This window comes from Limulus polyphemus, unplaced genomic scaffold, assembly GCF_000517525.1.
Source record: "Limulus polyphemus unplaced genomic scaffold, Limulus_polyphemus-2.1.2 Scaffold988, whole genome shotgun sequence".
In the NCBI taxonomy this organism is placed as follows: domain Eukaryota; kingdom Metazoa; phylum Arthropoda; class Merostomata; order Xiphosura; family Limulidae; genus Limulus; species Limulus polyphemus.
The window spans coordinates 246,456-256,326 of record NW_013666598.1 but is presented as its reverse complement, the minus strand read 5'-3'; the positions used below and the strand labels follow the sequence as shown (position 1 = coordinate 256,326).

The 9,871-nt window shown below is 33.9% G+C and overlaps 1 protein-coding gene across 1 annotated transcript in view; it reads right to left on the bottom strand.

The window, feature by feature from the left end:
* LOC106461569 (transient receptor potential-gamma protein-like) overlaps positions 1-9,871 on the bottom strand; it is a 61,131-nt gene that overhangs the window by 31,553 nt on the left and 19,707 nt on the right. The window contains exon 5 of the mRNA XM_013921406.2: positions 4,050-4,220. Within this exon, the coding sequence (XP_013776860.1) occupies positions 4,050-4,220 (171 nt within the window). The remainder of the gene's footprint in view (positions 1-4,049; positions 4,221-9,871) is intronic.

The following is a 9,871-nucleotide window of genomic DNA, read 5'->3' as shown; positions in this document are numbered from 1 at the left end:
ATCTATATATGTATTCCTTTTGTATTCAGCCAAACTTATAGTCCGCTACTCTTGTATTCAATCTATATATGTATTCCTTTTGTATTCAGCCAAACTTATAGTCCGCTACACTTGTATTCAATCTATATTTGTATCTACTTTATATTCAGCTAAACTTATAGTCTGCTACACTTGTATTCAACCTATATATGTATTCCTTTTGTATTCAGCCAAACTTATAGTCCGCTACACTTGTATTTAATCTATATTTGTATCTACTTTATATTCAGCTAAACTTATAGTCCGCTACACTTGTATTCAACCTATATATGTATTCCTTTTGTATTCAGCTAAACTTATAGTCCGCTACACACGTATTCAACCTATATTTGTATCTAATTTGTATCAATTAAACTTATAGTCCGCTACATTTGTATTCAACCTATATATGTATTCCTTTTGTATTCAGCAAAACTTATAGTACACTACATATGTATTGAGCTGTATTTGTATTAATCAAACAGAAATCTTACCACTTTTAATTGTTTCGTTACAAATTTATGGGGAAAATATTTACCATACATATATTTTTTGTTTCAGAATTTCGCGAAAACCCATACGTAGCCGTAACACGAAGACATAGTTCGGACACACTAACAATAGGCCACACCAAATCCATTTACTAGAAAAAAAGAGAGTGAAAACGATAGCTAAGGCAACAATAAGTTACCGATAATATAACTAAAACTAACTTTCAATTATTTTGTATGTAAGACCCTGGAAGTAAACCTGCTAGGGAGCAGTAAATGGTAAAATACAAGAGACAAAAATACGATATGAAGAAAAATAGAAACTGAAGATTAACAAGAGAAAATGTTACGAAAAAAATATTGTAATATTGAAGTTTATAAATACGATTTATAATGAAATGAGCATGGCGTTAATTTTGATATAAAAACACAAACACGTTTTAATGTTCATGTGCAATATCCACTGCGGGCGATGTTCCAGGTCTTTATCTCTAAATAGCTGACGAATGTTGGCAGAGGGAGTATGTTTCTATAAGGTTTACAAGTCATGCAACACTTAGTCTCAGTCATTTAGAAAAGTAGTTTTCGCTGAAAGTTTACCATTTAAACATTGTGTTCAGACTGCGCGCAAAGGAATATGAACGTCAACCGTTTATTGAGCTAAATTGGATCCTTAAGGCAATGAAAGCTGAGTTGATGTGCAATTCAAATTATAATTGAAATAAGTTTTTAATCTGAAACGTTAGTGGTTGTAATGTTCGTTCACTAATGTATATTTCCAGTTTTGTATACGTTTAAGTTTGTTTGTTTTAATATTAAGCACAAAGCTACACAATGGGCTATCTGTGCTCTGCCCACCACGGCTGTCGAAACCTGGTTTCTAGCGTTATAAGTCCGCAAACATACCGCTGTGCTACTGGGGGGCTGCATAGGTTTATGACACAACACGGATATTTAAAAAGAAATAAGTTTTGGAAAAAACGAAAATACCATTTCTATAAAATGAGGCTTTTCACTATTTGCTGAAATTTAGTTGCGTTTACCAACTGTACCACACCAACCTAAATAAATGTTAATACAATGTTTTTGTTGATGTTTTAGCGCTAAGCTACAAAATAGGCTCTGTGCACTCTGCCCACCGCAGGGAATCGATTCCGGATTTTAGCTTCACAAGTCCGAAAACTTACCGCTGACCCACGGTGGTCAAGATGCCGGATTCACTGGGCCCGAAACCAGGGACTTATGTCATCATAAAGAGACCCAGAAAAAAATCTAATTATATTCTTTGTTCACATTTTTGCGAACATATTTCTATTCTATACCTTCAAGAAAAAATGATTTAATCGAGTTTTGTATTTTAACTGAGTTTAGCAACAATCGATGTTATAAAAATTATTTTTATAGTTTTAAGTTTCTTATGTTGTGATTAATTAAGTTTCATTATTTTGATTTTATTATTTCATAAGATGGTTTAATCATTTTGGTGAAAATTTTAATTAGGCTCCCTATTCGAAAATATGAGGGCTTTGTGCGACGCCTTTTTTTCTTTCTATGGCTGTGTAACATTTGTTTCATTGTTTTCTTATCGGTTCTTATATTGATGTTCACATAAATAAATCCTGTTATGAGCTTGATCGCTGATAAAAATCGTAATTTAAAAAAATATGTGATGAGGTTGGAGGATGAGGATCGTGTTGGGCTAATGCAGCACTGGCAATGTTTATTTTCCTTATAGAAATATCTTACGTACCTGTTAGTAATGGTAGTGAAAGCAAAATTTACACAATGTATACTACACTCTGTCGAAATAACTTGTTTTGGGAATAATGAAAAAACATTAAAGTCTTACAATGTTTCAAGGTTTAATCGCGGTGTGTGTTAAATACGAACATACATGTGCAATGTACATGGGGTTGATATGTAGTTGTACATTTAACTGTTATCTTTAAAAGTCGAACACAAAATACAATTAAAAAAGATTGTAATAAGCGTGAGTATATTAAACATTTCCAAGAGAAGTAGCCTAAACTTGTAAAGTGAAACATTAAGCCAAATAAGTCAGAAAATGTTCACGCGGGCACACAGTAAATATGCTTTTTTTTTTAAACCAAGATGAATATATTTATGGACAAACATATACATGGAGAGTCAGATGGATAGACACAGCACATATGCAGGCAAAACGACAGTTAGATAGACACAGCACATATACAGGCAAAAAGACAGTTAGATAGACACAGCACATATACAGGTAAACAGCTAGATGGATAGACACAGCACATATACAGGCAAACAGACAAATTGATAAACATAGCGTATATATACAAGTGAATAACCAGATGAACAGACACAGCACATAAACAGGCAAACAGACAAACTGATAAACATAGCACACAAAGGCCTACATCCGGAAGCACAGACACAACACATATACAGACAAACAGGCAGGGTGATAAACACAGCAAATATACATGCAAACGGGCAGGTGGATAGACAGGTATGAATACTAGGATAAAAATATAACAGATAAACAGTTGTATGGGTTTCCTATTGCGTGTTTTCGATTAAATGTTTTGAGCTAACATCATATTTTGCGGCTAAAGAATAACATTTTTAAATGCTCTGTCGGTTTAAAATATAAATTCATGTTCGGTTAATTAAAGAACGTTGCAGTTTTTGAAATGTGTTGAATATAGTTGAGTGAGCAACAAGAAAGGGATAACTTGTTATGGCTCAAGATAAAAGCCATTGATATGAACAAAATCAAGTACCACTGAGAAGAGGAAACCTTAAGGGTGTCTTGATTGTATCATAGATTTAGCAAAGGAAATCCAAAGCCTATTCATCTTAAGAAAGCATAGATTTTGGGATATGATTCAATTTGTCATATTTAGGGCCATGTCATGATCAGTGACGCCGAAGGCTCTATTTGATTTAAGAGATATGACGAAACGATCGATTTATCGCTGCGATCAGCTCATTAGAACAAAGCGATTGTTAACGCTTAGTTAAGGAAGCTCTGCATAATGTAAAGAGGGGTAAGTTTTTTCTACCACACTTATGGTTGACAAAGTTTTGAACGTCACAAATATGCCTGACATAGTCGTGGGTAAATTGAAAATTTGTCTATGCGATGATCTTATGTATTGTATATAGTTCTCTCTAACCTATTTTGTCTTGTATTTAAATATAAGAACGATCCGATTTCAGTAAGCCAATTAGGTGAAAACGCACGTTTTTCAAAACAATGTTACGTTCCTGCACTCTTGTTCATTCTAAGGGTTGCAATATAATATAGATCGTTTCACTTAATTTCATTAAAAATTAAACTTAGATGCTTAGTTAAGTTCATTTGACAGGTTTTTAACGGATATTATCTGACTGTTTAAAGGTGGCGTTTAAATAACAATCCTCCTTATATTTTTAGATCTTTTTACTGTTTCAAACACCTTGTAATCGTTCTTCAGGCAGGTGATTTAATTCCGTAGAAATCTTCTAAACAACAATACGTTTGTTATTTTCTTGAGATAAGCAACTTACTTTTTTCTGTTTGTTTCTGATAGCCAGTTTCAGACGACTCAGGTGCATACGATCACCATGGTGAAAAGCAGGGCCGCTGGGGTCGTAGTTAAGCATCACTTCTAATTCGTACGTACTGCGAGTATGATCCAACAAAGCTGTAGCAAAGTTTTGACATTGTCGGCAAAGTTCCTAAGATAACAACGAGAGAAAAAAGAAAAAAAGTGATGAAATTTCATCAACTGGAAGGCAAAAATCTTCTGATTACTAGAAAGTGATATTTTCTAAAAGTTCGCCTAGATGACAGAGCGAAATATGTATGTTTAAAACATACTGTAAAAGGTTTCCTTTTTATAATTGCTAGGTCAATGTTTAGTATAGTAATATGTTCCTTCATTCTAAACAGAGAAAGCAATGATAACCTTAAATATATTATTGTTATTTTATGCACAAATGACAAATAGTACCATAAATATTGATGATGTCCAATAGCTCTACCATTTCTCAGAAACCATTAGCATCTAAATCATAATACATTTTGTCTCGTTGGATTCAACTTGTTGCAGCAAAATATGCAAGAACCGTAGAGAAAACACATTATTAGATAATATTTGATTTAGGCTACCAGGATTCAGCAGGAAAAAAAAAGCAGTCAGATATCATTATTTTGTCTTATTATTTAAACTACGTTCTCTGAAGGTATTGATAGACATTGTACAAAAAACTTGTAAGGCAAATACTTTAGTTTACTATACTAAGATATTATCAGACTACCAATTTCGGCCTTAAAGCAGATCAAGCCACACGGTTTAGTTTGTTATGAATTTTGCGAAAAGCTACTCAAAGGCTATCTGCGCTAGCCGTCCCTAATTTGACAGTGAAAGACTAGAGGAAGGCAGCTAATCATCACCACCCACCGCCAACTCTAGGGTTGCTCTTTTATCAACGAATAGTAGGATTGATCGTCACATTTATAAAGCCCCACGGCTGAAAGGGCGAGCATATTTGGTGGGACAGAGATTCGAACCCGCACATTGCGAATCGGAGGCCCTAGCCGTTTGGCCATGCCAAGCCCAAGCCCCACCCGAAAAATACTTTATGGTAGATCCCTTTCTCTCTCCTCAAGAAGAATGTCTCTAAAACAAATTTCTCGTGCCTGGAAAATGGATCTAGAGTGTCCCTTTCTCTATATACTTTTGCTATTCATTTGACTAAATATAAAGATGGCTGTACTAGGTTTTTGGAAAAACGTCTTAGGACGTAAATGGAATTTATTTCTTACACTAGAAAACTAGTATATGTTTTAAAAACAAAACTGTCTGTTGAGAGAACAGACACCTAGATAAATAATATTGAAGACCAACTCGAAACTATTTCACTCAAGTTGTATTGGGAAATACAATTTTAAAAGTACCCAGAGAACTACTTTTAGTGACAGAACAAATTCACCGGCTGACTTTATATTTGAAGTTATATTAATTGAAGTAGAAGACGTATAGGTATCGAATAATGAGAAATATGTGTTTGCATAATGAACGTTAACGTCGTATATAATTTCAAAATTGCACATGGATTTTATCATCTGAGAAATGCAGATGAACAAGGAGCCACAGATTGCAAGAATGACAATGACTTAAATTGAACTCTACGAAGATATTTTGAATCATTCCAATTTTGCCGCTTATCCCGAATATTACGTATAAAAAATAAAGGAAACTTTTATCAAAGGTCAAAACAAATAATCTGATGTTCAGGAGATACGTTGTATCGTACTAACCACAAAAAAAACAGATCAGTGAAGTCGTCTTGCAAGCGAGGGAAAGGCAAGTTGTATTAAAATAAATAAAAACTGATTATGCTATTTCAACCACCTTCTACTGTAAAAAAGTATACGTGGACATAGAAAATTCTGTTAAATTAAGTACAGGTATCCAAACAAGTGGAAAATTAATTAAAACTGAGGATGATCTCCAACCTCTACTGTTGATACCTACCGTGCTGAAAAATACTTGGTTACAAATCAAACTTTTCATATGGAAATCGATAATTATTTAATATTATGACCTCCTTGTCCAAGTGGCTGGAGAATGTGGCTCTATAGGATAGTAAGGCAGAAAGTATGGTGTATGCTCTGTACATGGTGTGCAAAAAAAAGGCGAATTCCAGCAGTCTCGAGTTCTGATAAGGGAAGTTAATTCGTCAGTTTAGTTTCGGACATCCTCATACGGTGATCAGGAACAACACAAAGAGTTTCATCTGCATAACGACATCAAACTAACGAAACTATACAGAGGTTTAATCATGTACTGCAGAATATGCTTATAAAGGTGTGTTTGGTGATCAAAGGCAGTGGGATAAGAATTTTGATGAAATCGTATTTACGCGCCATAGAGTAAAGCAGTATCTTTGGTCCCAAGGCTGTACACATCCAAAAAGTAAAAGCAGATCATGTAAATGTCTAGTACTTTGGTAAGGTACCGTTGGCGAAGACAGTTGGAAAAAACATTAAATGTGAGGGAAGAAATCCCCTCTGTAAAAAAAACGACACTAGGAAGTTAATAGGGAAGAAATGGATATAGAGTAATTTCCCTCCGGGAAAAATTATTTGAGCTATTTTTCCTGAGAGAGAAGAATGGCTCAGGGAGAAAAGGTATTCTGGAACACCCGCATAAGGTGTCACTTAACTGAAATATATTTTTATAAAAACTTTTAATATTTCTATTGAATTATGCTATCACATTTACAGGGAAATAACAAAGACATTTGTTTCCAAATATAAAATTTCATCTTAAGTGCATAAATAATTGTTATATCTATATAGTCGTATATTTTCAAGTCCGTGAGACTTTTCTTTGTTTACCACTATAAAACACTGTAGTCACTAGTCTGTTTTAGTATCAGCTATTTTGTATAAAGAAGGTGATAATGTGGTATTCACACGTAAAGACTGTAACCAACGGATAACAGTTAAATACCGTAATATGGGAGATTCGAAAGAAATGCTACAGAAGTAAAAAATTAACTTGGATAACAAAGAAGTGAATAACAAGTTATAAAAATCTTTATTTATTACACAAGTGTTAGTGTCTTTACATCAACACTAATATAATTGTAGAGGAATGGCTGGCCTCAATTTTCAAAATACCGAAGATTTTCCACAAGTGGAGAAGAAGGAGAGGACTTCTTCACTAAACAAAGACCGTAATTAATGTAATTATATGTCACACTTTCAAATCAGACCCAACTTTCAGTGAGGCAGCCTACAGTTCTAGATTACTAACGTCAGTGATAACTTTCATTACACATATTTAAGGGGAAATTAGCTCTCAGCTTATACCAACTTGTAAAACCTCTGCACATTGCTTGTATATGACCCACAACCCAAGATTGGGACGATAGAAAAGGTTGACCAATCGAATAAAAGCTATTTTAAATGACTTCTGTGGTATACGACCTTAGCCGGAACAATGGCCATACCCACTTTGAGGTTGCACTGTAAAAAAGAACCACTAAGTGTTTTAATGTTAACCCGACCATTCCTACCTTGTTTCCTTATTTTTTGGTGTTCCCATTTCTACTTCCTAATTTTTATTTATTTATAAACATTTTTAAAGTTGTCTCATAGCTTTTTTCGGGTACTAAGTCTCGATAGTGATTATACATCCTTCATGTAGCTTTTCTTGGAGCTATCTCTCGACATTTCCTACCTTTTGCTGATATCTTTGTTATAGTTTTTCTTCTATCTAGTCAGGGTGGCAGCCTTTTCTTTCGCTGGATTAATTGCTAAGGCTTGTTTCGAATATTCAGCGTTACTCTTTCTAACCTTATCTCTATTCTTGCAGTAATGATCTCTTCGCTGGGACAAAGAATTTTCAAGATTATTAACATAAGATTTTCTCCTTTTCTCTCATTTTGTTTCTTTAAAAAGCTTATTTTAAAAATCGAAATGTTTCAAGTACAACCTTATATGTCAATAGGTCACACTTAGTTAGAAAACAATGCAAAGGTAAATTATACAACTTATCGTTATTGTTTTAAGTCCAGAGTTGTTGAGCAAAGCCGTGTCAGACTTCGGTAGAATTTCTCTGTCCAACGCAGAACCATCGAGTCAGATGTATAGAACTGAAAACTTCGCTTTCAAAACCTAAATCATAGTTAGAACCTAGATCTAGAGAATCTATGTAGTCCACGTTTTTTTTTTTTAATCTAGCTGATACAGCTGCAGACTGATCACATAGCGCGTGCGCATAAGCAATCGTTCACCCACACATGATATGAGGGCGAGTTGTTACCTGGCATATCACAGAGCGTACTCGTAATTATAGGATATGACTACTAGTGTATTGTTAGCTCGTTAGTAGTGTTACAAAATGGTTATTGTTGTTACTTGTTATTACCAAGATTATAAGTAAAACTAAGAAAAATGCTTTTAACCAAGGTAGCGTAATTGAATAATGTGCATTTATATTTGAATAAGGTGAAGGCAGGAGAGAGATATGCCTTTTCAAAAACATTAGTCTTTGAGTCAGTCAGATTGACAAGTTTATGGTTTTGCGAAAATTTAGTTTTTACCCTACCGACTTTCTAAAGTACTTTGATGGCTTGTTACTCTGCAGTTGGTTTGTACTCAACAGTGTATGTAAAGTGCATATAAAGTTTTATTTACATGCTGTTTGCAGTGTGTTTGATATTTTAATTTGTATTTCACATATTGCACTTCTGGCTCATTCCTACTATTAGTACTACCATACTTATGATACTGTGTTTTTCTATTTCTAGCTCTAACTGTTACACTAAGTCATCAGTTGTATTTTTTCTTACAAAATTAGTCATGTAACACAGAAAAACATAGGGCATACAACTGTTGAAAGAACTTATCAATAAATGATATTAAACCGAGCTTTAGTAGTAATGGTGTCATGGTACCTAGCTATGAAGTCTTGTAAAGTGGAGTCTTTTAAGCTTTTATTTTGTTTCTAAGCACGACTACTACCACAAAGTGGTGTTAAAATGAATAAATTTTTCTCCTACAGTTTTTATGTGGTAATTTAATAGTGAAGATAGAATGAAAACAAAAACATACTACGAAACTGTTATAAAGTGAATCATTTATCGAGCTGCGGGAGTCAGTTTAGTTAGTTTCAAAGCGTATATCGTTATCTGTAGAGAAGTTTAACGAAAACGTTAAATTGTGAAATCGATTATATGTACTTTACGCTTTTGACTTGAATATTTCAGTCCAATCGTATGTCACCTTACACGTTAAAAGCGCTATACAACGAATATAATTACCTATTCTATAATACATCTGTAAAGCTGCTTATATAAGCTGACTCCATGTAAAATTATACCGAATGTTTAAGACAATTATCTCTATTTAGCTTCGTATGTTGGAACATGATCTAACTTAGTCCTTGAGTAGCATTAATCATTTATTTATGTTTAATTTTGTAATATTTGTCGTTACTAATGTCAGTAGTTGGCCCGTCTTTTACGGACTGACGTTGACATTTTGATTTATTGTAGCAAAACCTAGCTTACTGGGTACATTATGTCTTTGATTTATTGCAGCACAAACCTAACGTACTGGGTACATTATGTCTTCGATTTATTGTAGCACGAACCTAACGTACTGGGTACATTATGTCTTTGATTTATTGTAGCACGAACCTAACGTACTGGGTACATTATGTCTTTGATTTATTATAGCACAAGCCTAACGTACTGGGTACATTATGTCTTTGATTTATTGTAGCACGAACCTAACGTACTGGGTACATTATGTCTTTGATTTATTGTAGCACGAACCTAACGTACTGGGTACATTATGTATTTGATTTATG